Source organism: Oryctolagus cuniculus, chromosome 5 (assembly GCF_964237555.1).
Source record: "Oryctolagus cuniculus chromosome 5, mOryCun1.1, whole genome shotgun sequence".
In the NCBI taxonomy this organism is placed as follows: domain Eukaryota; kingdom Metazoa; phylum Chordata; class Mammalia; order Lagomorpha; family Leporidae; genus Oryctolagus; species Oryctolagus cuniculus.
The window spans coordinates 156,498,618-156,516,790 of NC_091436.1; the positions used below are offsets into that span (position 1 = coordinate 156,498,618).

At 51.9% G+C, this 18,173-nt stretch overlaps 1 protein-coding gene across 2 annotated transcripts; it reads right to left on the reverse strand.

Annotated features, from left to right (window-relative positions):
• Nucleotides 1-482: 482 nt before the first annotated feature.
• CD83 (CD83 molecule) lies at nucleotides 483-17,626 on the reverse strand. Of its 2 annotated transcripts, none has more exons than XM_017344917.3 (5): nucleotides 17,207-17,623; nucleotides 16,994-17,109; nucleotides 4,610-4,841; nucleotides 3,367-3,473; nucleotides 483-2,011 (listed from the first exon to the last, which is right to left on the reverse strand). In XM_017344917.3, exons 1-5 carry the CDS (start codon nucleotides 17,247-17,249, stop codon nucleotides 1,883-1,885), a joined length of 627 nt encoding a protein of 208 aa, XP_017200406.3. In that variant the 5' UTR covers nucleotides 17,250-17,623; the 3' UTR covers nucleotides 483-1,882. The 2 variants fall into 2 exon arrangements, with proteins under 2 accessions (XP_017200406.3, XP_051686950.2); XM_051830990.2 differs by having other exon boundaries at nucleotides 1,743-2,008; nucleotides 17,207-17,626.
• Between the last annotated feature and the right edge of the window lie 547 nt (nucleotides 17,627-18,173).

Genomic DNA, 18,173 nt, shown 5'->3' on the forward strand with positions numbered 1-18,173 from the left:
GTCAGGGACGCATGCTCCGCCCCCTTCTCCTCTCTTGCTTTTACATCCATCGAGCACCATTTGCTAGACACCAGGCTCAGCCCTTCAGTAAGTCATCTCATTAATCCTCACACCAGACCTGTGAGGATTGTAACTATTGTTATTATTCTTACTCATTCTCATCTTGAATGCCCACCACCCAGGGCTTAGAGAGCTCAGGAACCCTCCCTCTTACCATGCCTCCCACCTGTAGTCATTCACATGAACTTGACAGTGCACGGACCCAGGGATAATGCAGTTGTGGTCAGAACCCAGGAGCATCTCTGGGGAGGGAGGAGGTGTTTCCCAGAGGCCTCCCTGCCACGGACAGCCTTTCTCCCAGGGGAAGGACTTGGCCCATCGAATCTTTGGATTCTCGTTCTAAAACTAGTTCATAGACATCCTGGCCTTCATCCCAAAGCCTCAGAAGTCATTTTAAATATAAAGAAGAAAAACACTCCCCATTCACATGCAAACTTTTAATAACACAAAAGCAACAACAAAGAGGCAAAAAATACCAACTCCACTCGGTACCCCCTTTCTACTCTAACATTAGTGTAATGACACACACACTACTGAGGGGTTAAATTCTCTTTGGAAAACAAGTAGGAAAGGGGCCACTTTCCTAAGAGAAACCCAACAGCCGCCAAAGCATCAGGGCAGTGCTTTGCCAACTCTCTTCTGCCCATGGTCCAGGGCTCCCACGGGTCCATACCTTGTAGTACTTTGGCTAGGATTTCAAGAACAGACCAGGGACCTGCTCTCTCACCCTCCCAAAGGAATCCACAGCTGAATACGAAAAGCCACCTGCATCACCTTCTTTGGAATGACAGAAAACAAATGGGAAGGCTGCCAGCTAAGAGGCAGTAACATGGCCCGGCGGTAACATGGCCGGTAACGTGGCCCAGCGGAGTTCCGACTTTGAATAGTGCTTCATGTTCACGTTATTTTCACCACTGCGTCCAACAGCCTTCGGGCTGACAGCTGAGACGGCAGGAGTCAGGAGGAACTCGCCCAGGGCGTGGGACAACGGGAGCCAGCACCCAGCGGCACGGACGGCAGCGTCTCCAGCAGTCACTCGGCTGCTCCATCCTGCTGTCACCCTTTCTCACTTCTTCTCCTTCTCCACTAACAGGTGCTCCTCATTGAGCGATGCTATGAGACGATGCAGATTTCAAAAGGGGTTGGGGGGGGGGCAAATCCCTCCCCGGCAAGCATGTGTAGAAATCACCAGAGCCGCCTTCTTCATCGCTTCCTGGTGGATGTCGCTCTCGGAGGAAAAGGCCCAGTGGAAGAAGCGCTCAGTGACCTTTTGTTCCTAGGCACACGTGCTACTCCCCGCCAAAGACAGAGTCTTCACACCAGGAAACCATTTGCTAAGTCTTTCTTACTCTCGCGCCCGTTGGCCGGTTCCTCTTTCCCAGATGGAAGACATCTGGCCTGCTGCACCAAAGCCCAGCGAATCCAAGGAGACGTCTGCCAGATGTGGGAGGGGACAGCCGTGCTCGGGTCCTGGAGGGCTTCCCAGGGACAGCTCCAGGCATTGGGACTTCCCAAGAGGCCCCGGCAGGACTCTCACCGTAGCTTTTGTAGGACAGAAAACATTTCCCAAGAGGTGGACCAGACAGCCGCGTGAAATGCCACAGTAGTTGCCACGGAGAAGTCGCGATGGCCCCGTGCTGCATGGTCATAGGCTGTTGTCGTGGCTCTGCTGGCAGGAAGTGTAGCCACACTTGCAGATGTTGTCACTGCACAGGAAGCATGGCAGCCCGGGCGTGGGCTCCTCCTCCTCTTGTCCAGCGTGGCCAGATGGGCATCTCCCAGAGCCCTCGACGGCAGAGAAAATAACGCACAGACATCTCGCTCACACCACCTCTGTCTTCTGCAGAGTCACTGGGCCTAGATGCTTGCCCGGGAAGGTGACCGGCAGGAAAGCCTGTTCCATGCCAGGCTTCGAAAAATCTGGAAAGATACTCTGTAGCCGTGCAAACTTCTGAAAACAAACGGAACAGAGGAGAGAAGTTGAGAAATAATTGGAAAAACGCGGCACTTTTCACCTTCATTTATTTGTGTTTTTTGGAAAGGCGGAATGACATTGAGTGGGAGACTGATATGGAGACATGGAGAGGGGGCAAGGGGGAAGGGCGCAAGGAGGGCTGGAGGGGAAGAAGTAAGATCTTCCATCCCCTGCATCTCTCCTCCAATGGCCGCAATGTCTGGGGCTGGGCCAAAAGGTAGCCCGAAGCCCAGAACTCTTTCCCAGTCTCCTACCTGGGGCAGCACTTGGGCCATCATCTGCCGCCTTCCCAGGTGCAGTAGCAGGGGCCAGGGTGGAAAGCAGGACAGCCAGGACTGGACTCGGAGCTCCGATGAGGGATGCCAGCCCTGCAAGCAGCGGCTCACCCTGCTGCGCCACAGCGCCAGCCCCCGGCACCTGCCTTTGAACGCCCTCCCCCAGAGCTCGTGGACAGCCGATTCTGCGCGGCCCGGTGCACGTGCCCCCCCACTTGCTCTACATGGAGCGTGCACCCTCTCACTGATACCTGCACACTCGGGCCACGCGTTTACACACAGCTGCCACTTCACGCGCCTCCGTTGGAGATCTTTATGGAAGATCAGTGACCACAGAAGCAGGCGTTTTCCAAGAGGAAATTGCAGTCAGTTGTTTCAAAATGTATCACACAGTATCGCTACTTCTCTTCATGTGTAAACAGCGGGAAAGCACACTGCAAGCTTCAGGCAGGCGGGAACAACATCTTCCATCTTTGCGACCCCGAGCCGAGCCCAGCACCATGCCCCGTACCTAACAGGTGCTCACTTTGGTTTCCTTTTGTTGGCCTGCATTTGTTTTTTTGTTTAAGAGCTTTTTACTTTAAAAAATCCTTTAGAGATAATCAACACAGATCATTCCTTCAAAAACTGACAGCATGCCAAATCATGGGCATTGTGAACGTAGAATTTCCCACCGTGGTTTAATGATGAGAGACGAGCACCCCATGTAGCCGTGATGTTTTGGGTGATGTGGGGGGCTGGCGTCTGGAGCTATGTTTAAGTCCCACTCGGGACGCCTGCATCTTCCTCAGTTGGTGCTGGGACATGACCTTCGCAGCCACGAGGGCCTCTGGTCTCAGACTTGGGCATTTCTCAGACTTTCTGGACGAAAAGCGAGCTGCAAATGCTGCAGGGGGAGTCCTGTCCCGAGGCTCCCAGCCCAGGGCCCTCCATGCAGCCAGGGGTTAGAGGATCCCCTCCTCACCGTTACTCAACGATTCACGCTCACTACCAAGCATGCAGGTGGGTGCCCCAAGGGGATCTTGAACAGCCACAGACGCTGCAGAAGAGACTTACACAAGTGAAAATGATGAGTGTCAAGTAGAAAACGACCAGGGCCAACAGCAGCACTATCTCAGCTCTGTACTTCTGGAAATTCGCTTCTTTGCGTCCTGTGGGGCATCCTTAAGATAAACAAGGAACACATGAAGCCACCGTGATCAGACGCTGTCAATCCTTGTGCCCACTCTGTTCCAGTCCCACAGGTGTCCCCCTCCCTGCCCTCACGCCTACACCATGAGAAAAGCCCTGGGTCACAGGGGATGGGTTCCTGGACCCTCCCACAGATTCCAGAATCTATGGATGCCCAAGTCCCAAATAAATGCTGCAGTATTTGCCTATGACTGGTGCCATTCTCCTGTATACTTTTAAAAATTAAGTGATTAATTTTTACTTGTTTGAAAGGCAGAGACACAGAGACAGACAGCTCTTTCATCTGTTGGTTTATTCCTCAAATGTCCACATCAGCTGCAGGTGGGCCAGGCCACAGCCAGGAGACAGGAACTCAGTCTGGTCTCCCACGTGGCTGGCAAGGACTTAAGTCCTTGAGCTAACACCTGCTGACTTCCAGACCACTAGCAGGAAGCTGGGATGGAGAGCAGAGTGAAGGCTAGAACCCGGCAGGAAGCTGGGATGGAGAGCAGAGTGAAGGCCAGAACCCGGCACGCCAATACGAGAAACAGGTGTCCCGAGTAACATCTGAACCACAGTTTCAGAGACCTGCTCCCCACCCCCACACATCTTATGCATTATGCTTATAATTCTGCACACAATGTGCACAGGAGGTAAACAGTTTTATCTCTTAGGGGGAAATGGTAAGAAAAATGCATGTTTTCAGTTCAGACCCAATTCTTTCTTAGATCTCTTCAATCTCCTCATGGTTGGCTCTGTAGATCAGGGACCCGCAGGCACAGAGGGCCGACCCTCACACATACAACAAGCAAAACACAACACTGTCCCCTTAACAGCGGCTGGGGGCCTGTAGGTCTAAGACCACCATCTGTAGGACCCGAGGCCCGAGGACGACATGTGGGTCCCTTCCATCTTCAGCCCCTAACGAGTGTCGGGTGAAAGTCAAATGCAAGGCATAGTTTAAGCCACACAAAGAAAACGGTGATGCCATTCTTGTGGCAGAATTCAGCGTTTAGCCCAGATGGGCTCCAAAGCCGCTGGGCGTGGCCCCAAACGAGGGCCGTGATGAGCGGCCCTGCAGAAAGGGCACCGTGCGTTTTTTGCAGGAAAGAAACAGCGGACCGCTCACCTGTCACTTGCAGAATCACGGTGCCGCTGAGGTTCCTCAGCCCGTGCAGCTCCTGCAGCGTGCACTTGTAGGTCCCCGAGTTGCAGCTGGTAGTGTTTCGGATCTTCAGGGAATAAGGCCTTTCCCTGGGGGCCTCCGAAGAGCCGTTCTGCCCCTGCTGATGGGAGTGCTGTCCACCGAGGTGCAGATCCTCCTGGGGGATCTCAACGCTCTCCTCGCTGCCCTCCTTGAACTGGGAAGAAGCAACCACAGTGCATCACGTTCCATGCCCCATGATCCACCGCCAGACCCCGCAAGCGCAGGAGCTCACGCCACCTTGTTTCTACAAAACCAAGCCTAAACTCACGCTTCCAAAACAAGCGGGAAGAGGAGAGGACCTACGACAATTCCTTAGGGCTCTGTTCCCTCCGGGATAAGGACAGGGCTATCCAAAACGTCCACCTTCCGCCCTGTGACGGCCCAGCATCACGGCTGACAATGGGGCTGGGCTGAGTGTGAGTGACTCTAGCTAAGATGTTGTTGCAGATTGTTCTTTGTTAAATGTTCTTTTGTTTCCTTCAGATACCACCTCACCCATCCACTGACTCTTTAAAAAAATATTTACTTATTTGAAATGCAGAGTTACGGAGAGGCAGAGAGAGAGAGAGAGAGAGAGAGAGAGAGAGAGAGTCTTCCATCTGCTGGTTCACTCCCCCAATGGCTGCAATGGCCAGAGCTGGGCTGGGTTCTTCTGGGTCTCCCATGCGGGTGCAGGACCCCAAGCACTTGGGCCATCATCTACTGCTTTCCCAGGCCATAGCAGAGAGCTGGATAGGAAGTGGAGCACCCGGGACTCGAACCAGCACACATATGGGATGCCGGCACTGCAGGTGGCGACTTTACCCACTAGGCCACAGGGCCAGACCCCCAACTGATTCATAATTCTGGATTCCAGCCTTTTATTTGAAAAAGTTCCTAAGTTCATGAAGGTCAAGGCCAGAAGGCTCATGTAGACTCAGAGAAGCAGATGAGCCAGCATCCTACATCCCCCTCATCTTCCTCAGCTGCACGTGTGTGGCCACGGCCGATGGTGCAGGTGCACCATGCTGTTCCTCTCCCTGAGGACAGGACACAGCTGGGCACGGTGTTGTGCAGAGGTCGTGTGGGTCAGATCAGCAGGAGCTGTGTCCAGCTGCACGTGCGAGGGTAGTATGTCTTATCACTGCCCTACGACAGACCAGCCCACAAATTCATCTGGTTGGTTTCCTTTCCCTCGATTTTTCTCGTGATTACGTCGGGGGCGAAGAGTGTTCTCAGCATCTCCTATGGCAAAGAGCTGGCACACACCACCTTCATCACTGTCTCTCTCTCTCCTAGACTTAAGTTTTGTTTGCAGAATGGGCTCATCGGTGACTCCCCTACGGAAATGTTTTCACCTTCTGACACAGATGGGCAAAAACAGTAAAGCAAATCATAGTTCCCCACGTTCCTGGACACTCTTCACGTGGCTTCCCCTCGAGGCACCTGAGCTGCCCTTGGTGGTTGACTGGGGACCAGCAGGGAGCCTAGGATCAAAGGGCGTCCCTCGCCTTATCCTCGGAGCTGTGACAGCACCCAAGAGCCACCTCAGAGACAGGGACAGAGAAGGGCAGGTGTCACTGGCACGTCTCCTCCTGCACCTGCCCATGCTCACGCTCTCCCATTCTGGGGGCACCCTGGCGCTGTCCTCGGACTTCTAGAAAAAGGCACGGACAGAGGAACAGGTACCCAGGGAATCGGGGATTCTCTATGAGGCACACTCACTCACACAGGCATATACAGACTCACTCACACACACACTGACACACTCCACGCACACATTCATACACTCACACACACTGACACACTCCACACACTCATACACTCTCACACACTCACACACACACTGACACACTCCACACACACACTCATACACTCACACACACTGACACACTCCACTCACACTCATACACTCACACACACACTGACACACTCCACACACACACTCATACACTCACACACACTGACACACTCCACTCACACTCATACACTCACACACACACTGACACACTCCACACACACTCATACACTCACACACACTGACACACTCCACACACTCATACACTCTCACACACTCACACACACACTGACACACTCCACACACACACTCATACACTCACACACACACTGACACACTCCCACACACTCATACACACACACTCACACACTCCCACACACTCACACACAGACACACTCCACACACACACTCATACACTAACACACTCACACTCATACACTCACACACACACTCACACTCCCCACACGCTCTCACACTCATATACTCACATACTCATACACTCACTCACACACTCACACACTCACTCACATACTCTGCCCACTCTGCTGAGCTGATGAAGTCAGGGGATGCGCCCCAGGTCACCGCGGAGCTGGGGTCCCAGCCCCTGCACTGGCAAGCCTTCCTGTGCGGTGGGCTGCAGGGACATCTGGTGGTCGATCTCTGGCTGCTGCAGGACAGCCCAGCTCGCTCACTCCAAGCCCTGGGCTGAGACAAACAGCTCTGCCTGGCCCAGTGGAAGAACCTAAGTCCCAGTCCTTGGCTGTTTGCTGTGCAGCGAGCTTCCTTCCTAAATAATCAAGCATCAGCCAGAGGAAGCTACAAGACAGGGCGTCTAAGGGCTCAAAGCTAAAGCAAAGAAAGGCGAGGCGGCCCAGGAAACCTCAGAGGAAAACTGTAGGCAGCCAGCTGATGGCAGAGCAGTTTGGTTTAGCACAGTTTTCCTCTTTTGAAGCCTAAGTGAACCCCAAACTGCAGCTCCTCCTGTGTTCAACCCCGCCCCACTTGCCTTGGGAGGCCACGCAGGGCCCATGAGTGCCTGTGTGACCGGTGCGACTAATTAACAGCCAGTCTGCAGGCTCTGCGCGGTGCGCTATCCCCGCAGCTCTCTGCTCCGTGAGCTTCCAGGAGCAAACGTGACCGCCACAGCCACTCTGAGATCTTGTCCAGGTTTTCTCCTGGGGAGCTCCGCAGCCAGCCGGGACCCCTCCCTCAACTCAGAATGGCAAAGTCAAGATTCAATCTGCCAAGCCCTCTGACACTGGTGGAAATACAAACCCAGTGCCTTACATAAAGACTGGCCCCTTTATCTTGCTAGGGGCTGGCGGTGCTGGCCAGCAGAATTGGTGGCAGGAGCCTCTGCCTGTGTGTAGGGGTGGGGGTGGGGGAATGCATTTACAACTCAGCAACAACAACAACAAAAAGTAGTTATTTGATGGTCAGATTCCCTTGGGGTTCTGGTTAAGCCTCCAGCCCTGGGGATTTTTAACACACAGGCCAGTTGAGATGCCCCAGAAGTACAGAAAGAGAGGCTAAATTAAATGCAAAATAAAGAACCTTGAACTACCTCCTGGAGAATTATTTTTAAAAAAATATGTATCTATTTGAAAGGCTGAGGGATGGGGGTAGGGGAGGGAGGGAAAGAGAGATTGATCTTCCATTCGCACTCCCCGAATGGCCACAATGGCCAGTACTGGGCCAGATCAAAGCCAGGAGCCAGGAGCTCCATCCAGTTCTCCTAGGTGGGTGGCAGAGGCCCAAGCACTTGGGCCATCTTCTGCTGCTTTCCCAGGTGCATTAGTAGGGAGCCGGGTCAGAAGTGGAGCAGCCGGGACTCCAACCTGCACTCCCAAGGGATGCCAGTATCACGGGCAGCCAGTTAACCACTGAGCCACTCCTGCAGCGTTGTGATCTGCTGAAATGTCACAGCTGTCAGTGGGACCACAGGAAAACACCTCAGCTCTCACGGAGCCATCTTCCAAAGACTCCTTCCCCTAAACAGCCCAGAAAACTCCTGGCCTAACCTGAGAGTGTGAGCAGCACGCTTGGCCTGATAACTGATCATAGCAAACTCCACCTCTGCAAATTCACACCATGCGCCTGGGAATATTTCAGAGCCCGCCCTCTAATTCCAAGCTCTAGGTATATACCAGGTCTATTGCCCCTTCCTTTTGCCAGGACGCTCCTTCTGAGATAGATGGGATTTGCCCACAGCCGCAAAAGTAGTAGCAGTTTTTAACCTCCCTAACAGCATCAAGGGAAGTCCGATGCAGGAGCACAAATCTTCCCAGTTAGGTATGCGGCCAGGAGGCACCCAAAGGAGGGATTTCAGTGGGAGGCAAACAAAGGAACAGTAATCAGGCCATCCCTGACTTTGCTATGTTTTATGAGTTCTCATAAACATTGGAGCAGGCTCAAAGTCAACCCCAGGCAAGAAGGGCTCTTTCAGTGTTCCCAATCCAAACGGGTCTCATGGCTTCTCTGCAAAAGCATTTTAGGAAATAGTAATTTATCACAAAAGGAACCCTCGGATCCATTCACAGCCGGCACAGTGACGGGAACTATTGAATGCACACTTCACAATGCTAATATCGTAGCACACGGAGCTAAAGCACAACACAATTTGAGCAAATTAATTTCTCAAAACACTCATCCCCAGTAATGTTTTTAAAACCTACACCCTGCGCATTAGCTTTTCTGCTGACAACTCAATTTTTAAATTAAATTAGCAAAGGGCAAAATATGGAACATCTCATTTTCAGAAAGCCTAAGGACTCTGACTTGTCTCAAGGCCTCCAATTTGACTAAATCATTTAAACAACACATTCCTTCATAAAACGCAGATTTGACCTTAAGGAAACCGCAAGGCCTACATTAAAATGAACTCTCTTTAATTTGCTGAATACGAAATCAAGCAAACACAAGTACTAACTTGAAGGGCAATGGAATTAAAGAGCTTTGGTTTTTGTTCTGAATGACGGGCAAATCCAAACTAGAACAAAAGAAATAAATAATTAAATATGGCTGCCCTGGAACCACTGTTTGAAAAACCCTCCTGCGGAAAGCGTTTTAAAAAGGCTTCCCTGATTTTATCCAAATTTATGCCAATCACTTCGATTGCCTTCTTTGAAGGTAAGAGGGCAAAAGTTCCAACTCCAGAGCCGAAAGAGAGGTTTTGATCATCAACTTGAAGTAGAACTTTATCATACATTAGATCTGTTAAGGTGGTAGGGGCCTAATTAAAAGCAAAGGAATAGACTTTCTGATGGGGAGAAAAATGTACATACCTACCTATGCATATAAATACTTCATCTAAAAATCCAATAAAACATATTCAAAGGCAAGGACTCTAAGGATTTAATGGTGGCATTAAATTAATCTGATATATATCAACCATATTGGAATGGCTTTGTTTTATTGCATTTTTTGTGCACTAACATTCATGTACCTTGGTTTCTAACTCAATTAAAGTGCCAATATAATCTCCATTCATCATAAAAACAGCTCTTTATAACGTGCAAAATAGTTTGGCTCCAAGGTTGATGTCATAATGAGGGTAGAATCTATGAGCATTAACATCGTTTTTTTCTAAGTGTAGTTTTATTAGAAAAATGATTTTCCACTTTGAGATTTACTGGGTCTAACAGACAGGATTGGATTTATGGCTGGTAACAGAGTTATGAGTACAGCAGAGGGAGCATAATTAAGAATACAGGCTTCAGTGCTGTGCACAGCAGGAGCCCAGCCCCGCCATGGCTAGTTCTGCTCCCGGACAACTGATCGACCAGCTCCGGGGCTTGCCTGGCCCCACTGGGACCTGGGGTGACTGTGTCTCACAGAGGTGGCATGAAGATTCGTATGATGCTGTGTATGGACCCAAGCTCAGGCACGATCACTCGGTAAGCCCTGGATTGTTACAACACTCTCTCTTTTTTTATAGTCAAAGCTCATTCACCATATTAAACATTTCCTTGCACATAGGGCGTATTCAAAAAAAAATCTTTGCTGAGTGAATTTTAGGAACAATGAGAAAGAACATTAGTCACACCAGCCTCGACTTCCTCAATGTACCAAAGCACCACTATGATGATATGGCAAAACCCCTTCAGAACTGGGACTCAGAAGCAGTGTTGCATCTTCCGTGGGTCATGCCAGCCATCCTCCTTCCACGAGCACCTCGTGGGGCCTGCTGGACCGAGAAGAGGCACTGTCGGGAGCTCTGAGTTCATGGCCTCCGCAGAGCTCAGCACTGGGTTCTAGACCTGACGTCCCAGACACTGCTTCTGACAGTCACACGACCCACTCAGAGCCGCCTGAGATCAACCAGCCATTTGCTGAGATGTAGAAGAGAGGCACAATCTTGCCCTTAAACTTGTTTCTCAAAAGGTACCCACGTCTGTGGTCACTGGCTACTCTCTTGCTGCCATGCGGAGGCTCATAACAGAACCAACAGGAAGGAAGAGTTAAGAGGACAGTCACCAAGCCTTGGGGACATCCATGAACCTCTACGTCTACGTGTATCCATTGACTAGAGCTATGGTAGCAAAGTTCCAAAACTGGGTGGCAAAAGCCAACAGCGATGTGTTCTCTCACACTTCAGGAGGCCAGAAGTCCAAAGTTAAGGTGCTGGGAAACCTGTGTTCTTCCCAGAAGGCCCTTGGGGGAGAATCTGGGCCATGACTTCCTGTTCGGTTCTGGGGACACCGGCAATCCTTGGCATTCCTTGGCTTGTGGACACATCGCCCCATCTGTCTCCCCTCCTCTAAGGCGCTCCCGGTTTGCTCGTGTCTGTGTCTGTTTGCTCTTCTTAGAATGAGGCCACGAGTCATATTGAACGATGGCCCACCTTGGCCAGGGATGGTCTCATCTTAATTGGATTATGTCTCCAAAGATCCTATTTCCTATTAAAGTCATAATGAGCACCAAGAGTTTGGACTTCAATGTATCTTTTGGGGGAACACAATTCAATCCACAGCACTAGCCGTAACTCAAACAAGAACTGTATTATGAGTGTATAATTTTTTCCATCCCTGCTACATTTATTTCCTTTTCTTTTAAGTTAATTGTGCCTGAATTTACAATCTCTGTCCACTGGAACGGTCCTAACGTGATGGGGGCACCCTGTGCCACTTAAAAAGCTAAGGCTCACAGGTCGCCATTGCCACATGCCACATGGCTCAGCCCCCAGCCCAGACCTGCTCTGTCCTTGGGCTCATAGGCCTCCCACTTATCAGGGAATGAGACCTTGGGGCCTGAAAGGACACAGACCCTGCTCTGCAGTACAGATCCAGAGAGTCTGGCCCAGGGTGATTCCGAATTGTTTACAGCACTGTCATTCTTCATTCCCAATGCTCTTCCCCATCTGGACCCATAATCCTTAGACAACTCTCAGCTCCTCTGGAATCATCTCTCTTTGCAGAGTGAGGACAAGGACGTAAAGAAAGGCTGGTCACACCTTGGGCTCCCAAGTCTGTACTGGATCCGCATGACACACACAGGAATTTTACCCAAATACACATCAACTCAGGGCAAAACGAAACTACACTTATGGATAGAAAGAAATTTTAGAGCAGTGTTTTGGTCCAGGTCTGGTTTGAGCTGTGGACTCTTGGAAGATAATTTAAGGTTACTGCAGTAGCAGCCAGGAAGGAATTATGGAAACAGATTTAGACGGAAGAATCCCTTTTTAGGTAATCCATTTTTTTCTCATCCTGCCTTACATACAGCTAAGTCACTGAGACCTCCTCCCAACTTCCTCTTTTCATGGAGCGACACAACCGAGAACGTAACTAAGCTATTCCAGTCCTCATGTGACTGCATTTCCCCCTTTTAGTCATGGAAAACAAGACGGTTAGGGGTGGGGTCTTCTTTTTCACTCTCAGCCGCTTTCCTCTTCCCTACACTTTTCAAGCTCCAGCAACTTCGCTCTGCTCAACCATTATCCAAAAGTCTCATTCTCGTCTGACTGAGACTTCTCCCATAGCCCCCTCTGAGGCAGCTCACTGTGCCCCGCCCACGCCTCCATGGAGCCACACGGACAGGGCTGGTGACCAAGAGGGAAAGTAAGGAGAAGCCCAAGAATGGGCTCAACCCTTTGTTGACTCAGCCTGATGGGAATTCCATGGCAATGAAAATACAAAGCCTCCCCAAGACTCATTTTCTGGCAGGAACCACATCCCGCCCAACACCTTGAGAAGTACCCTTTTTTCTAGACATGTTTTGCATTATGTCATTCTGTTTGCTTAAAACCTTTCTGTGACCCAAAGAGTTTCCCATCCAAGGTCCTTCACAGCCTGGCCCAGCCTGCTTTCTACACGCTCTCTCAGCCACCTGCTGTGGAATTCCCCCTTCTCGATCGCCAGTTGCCCCTCCAGTCCCTAAGAAGACTTTTTGGGTGGGTCTCCATTTCTGTACCTTTATCCAAAATGTTCCCCTGGCAAAAGTTCCATGTTGACCTTGGGGTGGCCAAAGCCAGGCCCAGGACTTGGCAGACATTGAAGACTTAGAAATATCTGCTAAATAATGAAACTACAGATAATGGAGACATCTGAAAGCCATCTTTACATCTTGCCTGGACCTACAGTGGAGTCCATCAAAGCGAGTTGACCGGGGCCAGCAGTACAAACATCAGTGCGATTCCAGCACATACACATTGTTTGCACACTTGAGGGTTTCAATACTCCTCTATTTAGGGAGAAGTGTTTCCTTTCTCTCCTACAAAACATGTTTGTAAATGGCTCCGTCCAAAGGCTGTCTCCCAGAGCCAAAGAAAGGCAGCAAATGGTACTGGTGGCCCCTTCAGGGCTCTGCCAGACTTGTGGCATCGCTCTCAACTCCATTCTCAACTCCAGCCCTTCCCAGAGTGCTCTGCTCTCCTCGGAGCCCCTTGCGTTACAGCTCATCTCCCCCAAGAAGGTAGACGCAGAAAACAGAACCCTGCTGGTGTGCGCTCAGCCACACGCAAGGGAAACGGCATGGAACGGGACAAGGACAAGAGCAGTCTTGCGGGGACTGTCCTTGAATGTCTGCGGAGGCCTCACGCGAGCCACTGACCTGCTCTCCGATGGCCCCCTTGGCAGCAATGTCAGAAATGGCCTGGGCCATGATCCGCCACAGTGGGGGCCCTTGTCCAGATTATAAAGTTCAAGGCTGACCTAGTATCTGAAATCACTGTCCTACTTCCCCTTTCTCCCTTCCTTTGGAGACCGTATAAATAGAGCGCTTGTCTTGTGATGCACGGCTGTCCTCGCCCCCACAGCATCACCCAGCGATGACACCATATATCCTCTTTCGATTTGCATCATCACCAGAGATGGTCAGGGCTCCCACTGCGACACAAGATGGCACTGTCTCTCCCGGATAAATGGCCACTCATCATTATTGTGGAGGACATCAGCCGTGCCTGGAGCTCTGCAGCCAGACTGATCTCCTGCCTCCAGACCTGGTGCAGCTTCACTTTAGAGAGTGCAGCCAGGAGGCACAGGTGCAGCCCTTCCCATGCAAGGTCTTACTCCTTGCAGACACAGACGTAAGCTACGCCCTCTCATGCCAGGATTTAACCAAAGGTCACAGTCAACGGAAGAAGAGTGCCAGACCCAAGTTCACTTGCCTCTGTTCTCAAACCACCTCCCCCCAGAACCACACTCTGCTACAATGTTAACAGTTAAATTGATCTACCATCCTAAGGGACATAACTGTGTAACTCTTCCATTTCCTCTCCATCGCCCATCCTGCCACAGGAGAGAGGAATGTGTGAGAGAAGCACTCTTTGTTGGAGCTCAGTGAGGACCATACTGGCCCATAAGAAAGAAGAGCTGGGTCAACAAGAACTGGGCTACCCCTCCCCACTCACTTGTGGCTTTGACTTTGCCCTCCTGTGCATAACCCCTCTGGCCCCCTCTTATTCTATCTTTGAAACAGAGAGAATACAATGGACACTGATACTTCCCAACTCACACTGGTGCCGCCAACAGGAATTGGATGAGTTTTTTTGGTAAAAGGCATATGATGAAAAAAAAAAAAAAAAAAACACGTGGAAAGCCTGGTTTACCAGGGTCCTTGCAATCACAAATAACCAGTGCTGGCTGGACAGCGGCAGGATGCTCTGGGGTGCCTGAGGCCTGAGTAGCAAACGGAACTTTAAACCGTGAGTCATTACAATCATGACTGCGACCCGCAGAAGGCCTGCAGCCGTGGGGTTCGAGCTGGCGGATGGCGACTCTGCTTTTCCTGCCCGGCACGCAGCCCACTCCTGGAGGGGGTGGGGGGACGCACACAGTGACGTGAGGTGAGCCGAGACTGGCTGACTGGGGTTCAACTCCCCACCTCACTGAAGCACTTCACGAGAAAGCTACAAGCGAAATCGCAAGCATTTCTGTAAAACAAAGTATTTCCTTATTGTGCACCGGCCTTCCTTCCAGAACACAGTCCATTTTTGCTGTACAAGCACAGTCTATGCAAAAGCATTAATTACTGGACTAGAAAATACCAGCTATCAACAGGAGATGCTGAGATTATAAATAAGCACTTGATGGAACAAAACACATGACTTTCAAGGAGCCTGATTGGTTTCCTGGCACAGTCCAGCTCTCTGCTCCCACAGTCTCAATCATAATCTACTAATCTATCTCTTTAGAAACAGCTTTGGTCTGACTTTTCAATGACTCTGTTCTGCAGACCAACAGAAAAAACAATGTCTAGAGACAAGACTCCATCTTTTTTTTTTTTTTTTCTTTTGGTGGGAGGCTGGGGTTGGGGGGTGGGGATAGAGTTTTGAGAGACTTTTTGGAGGTAAATCTTGCAAGAACCGTGTCCAGTAAACAAGCACATACATTACAGTGTTACATCATCAGCTGCCATCCAAGAAGGCAAAGGTTAATTGCTATGGTTAACTGAACCGTTCCCTGTGACCCTGTGCAAGAAGATTTAAGTTGACAACTGCTTGAACTTTACAGACTGAAATTTCATCTGCTTGTTTCATGAGCATGGTTTAATTACTCCCCTGGGGATAGTAATAATGTTTCCTTTTTTTTTTTTTTTAAATTTCTCTCTGGAAGGGATAGTGGTTTCATGTTTTCCCTCTTCTTTGAGGTAAGGAAGTCCCTGCACGAGTAGCCTTGGGATACTTTGATTTTTCTTTAGCTGGAGTAATTAAGGTAGAAAACAGGTACAGCTGGAGAGAGCCGTACAGCCCAGGGTCTGCAGGCAAATCCCACAAGGCCAGGCACGTGACAGGCACCGGGTTATTTCCTCCCAAGGGGCAGCTCCCGTCCCTGTAGGGCAGCAGCCTCTGCAGTCTGAGTTGGAACAAACAGGGAGTCCATGTCAACATTCACCCTGGAGCTTGGCATACCGTGAGGGCTCCAATAACACTGTTTTTATATATTTTTTAAAGCTACCATGGTTTTGACCATGAGAACAGTTCTGGAAGTGTTCTGATCCCACAGAGACTAAGATATGGATGCAGCAGGCACATGACACCTCTGCACACGATACAGAGCCCTAAGTAGCCGCACCATGTCCACTGAGCATAACGCATCAAGCACCTTTGCAATTAGCAGGACAGACACTGAGTGCCACACAGGCTACACAAGAGCGTCCTGCACTCTTTGCCCCCAGAGAAAAAGAATGACAATACACACAGAGAGAGAGACACACACGCGCGCGCGCCACGTGCAGGCTCTCCCTGTGTCTTTCATGGGGGCAGAAGAAAGCAACAGAGACTTATGCGCGAATCCAGGAGAGGCACGACGTGAGGCTGGGCTATCCACACCTTGTGGCCTTGCTGCTGGATCAGTGAGCTGACTTAAAGAAGGGGAGCGGGGCACCTGTCCCCGCTCGCCGTGGCTGCGCGGCTGTGCAAGGCCCGGGGGAGCTGCAACAGTGGAACCCAATGCGAGGAAACCTGGGCGGAACTCAGTCATCTCACAAGAACCCACGTGGTCTACCGCCTCCTGCACCCTCCCCTCCGCTCCTGGCTGGACCCCTCTCCTTCCCACAGGAAGGAGAAGCAGGCAGAGAGGGGAGGAGGCCAGGGTAGCCAGACAGGGGCTGCCCGCTGACAGCCGCCACCCACCCGGCAGCCTCAACCCCTGGGCTTTGAGCGCTTCTTCTCCCGCTGTACCCCTCCTCCCGTGCCTCGCGCACATCACAGTCATTCAAGCAGGAACCCCACATCCCAGACTGCGGGCATTCCTCCTGCCCAGCGCCCCGGTCGCTGCCTACCGGCCCCAACCACAGGTGGCCTCCAGAATTGACCCCAATGAGAGACTGTCTGCGTTTCCATTCGCCTTATTCGGATCATTCACCCAGGGCCACCTTTAGAGGGAAGAAAATCTCAGGCCGCCTCATCCCCAGGCGTGGGGTCGTGGGCAGGCGCGGGGAGGACCGGGTGCCCCTGGCTAGGCGGCAGGAGACCCCTCCCTTCCCCCGCCCCGCGCCACAGAGGGTCTCCAGCCTAAAGGACTTGGCTCCCCCTGCCCGCAAACGAGCCGACCGACCAGACCCCGAGTCCGGGACACCGCGGCGCTTACCTTGGTCCACGAGGCCACGTAAGGGACGTGCGGGTCCCAGGGGGCGGTGCAGGGCAAGTCTACATCCTCCCAACAAGACACCTTCACCTCCCTCGTCGCGGGCGCCAGGCTGCAGGCTGCAAGGAGAGAGAGAGAGAGAGCGCGCGCGCCGTGAGCCAGCGACCCCCGGGGGTGTCGGGGCACGTGGGGGCGACAGGCGTCCGCGGGCCTTACCGCAGCTCAGGAGCAGGAGCGGGAGGCCGCGCGCCATGGCCATGGCCGGGACACTGCGCCGCCGACCGGAGCTGCCGAGCTCTGGCGCGCCCGCGCCGCCCGCGCGCTTTTGTACCCCGCGCCTCCGGGGACTTCCCCGCGCGCAGCCTCGGGGAACCCCCGGCGGTCGGGGCGCCCCGTCCCCGCCCCCCGTGCGCCCGCGCGCGCCGGGGCCCAGGCGCCCCGAGTCAGCGTCGCTGCCGCGGCGGGGCGGCGGCCACAGCCATCCCTGCGTGACGCCTCGCGCTTGGGGCTTCTCGCACCGCGCTCGCACGCCTGGCCCTGGCGCGGCGACCCTCAAAGCCACGCCGGCGAGCAGGCCATCGAGCTGGTCACGCCCGGACTCAGAGAGGGTGCGCAGCTTCTCCAAAAAGCCCGGCCTGACCATGGTGACGTCACTGGTGAACCCACGTCCTCCGTGTTTAAAAAAAAAGGAGGGGGGACATACTTGACTTCCATGGGAATGGGTTAAATTTCCAGGACTAGGGTCTCTGCCTTCCTCAAGGGGTTACCAGTGTCCCCCTATTTAAGTGATTTCAGCGAAGGAGAGCCCACCGAGTACAAACATATACACACACTTAGCCCAAGTCTTTGGCAAAGTCAGTTCTAGAAGACACCCGGGAACTTCTGTGAATGTCTGGCACTTTGACTTCACTGCATAGGTAGGGGTTTCTTACCTTTCACATTGTGTGACTTGTAGCTGCGTATTTTGCCAGCAGCTGCACACCATTACAAAGCATCTTTTTGCTGGCCTGGTAATATTCCACAGTGCACAACGTACAACTAACTGTGTCCTGTTAGACACAGAGGTTTGTTGTGGTCCATTAGGAATATCACACTGCTGTGATTGTAAGTTTTTGTTCCAATATCGCTTATTTTCTTAGGATAAATACCTAGAGGAGACTGGGGCCTTCCAGTGTTGTTAGTG

Coding starts and splice junctions, on each gene's coding strand:
- CD83 (XM_017344917.3), bottom strand. CDS start 17,249: ATGGCCATGGCGCGCGGCCTCCCGCTCCTGCTCCTGAGCTGCG. Junction 17,110..17,206: donor GCTCCTGCTCCTGAGCTGCG/GTAAGGCCCGCG, acceptor CTCTCCTTGCAG/CCTGCAGCCTGGCGCCCGCG. Junction 3,474..4,609: donor CGTGATTCTGCAAGTGACAG/GTGAGCGGTCCG, acceptor GTTTATCTTAAG/GATGCCCCACAGGACGCAAA.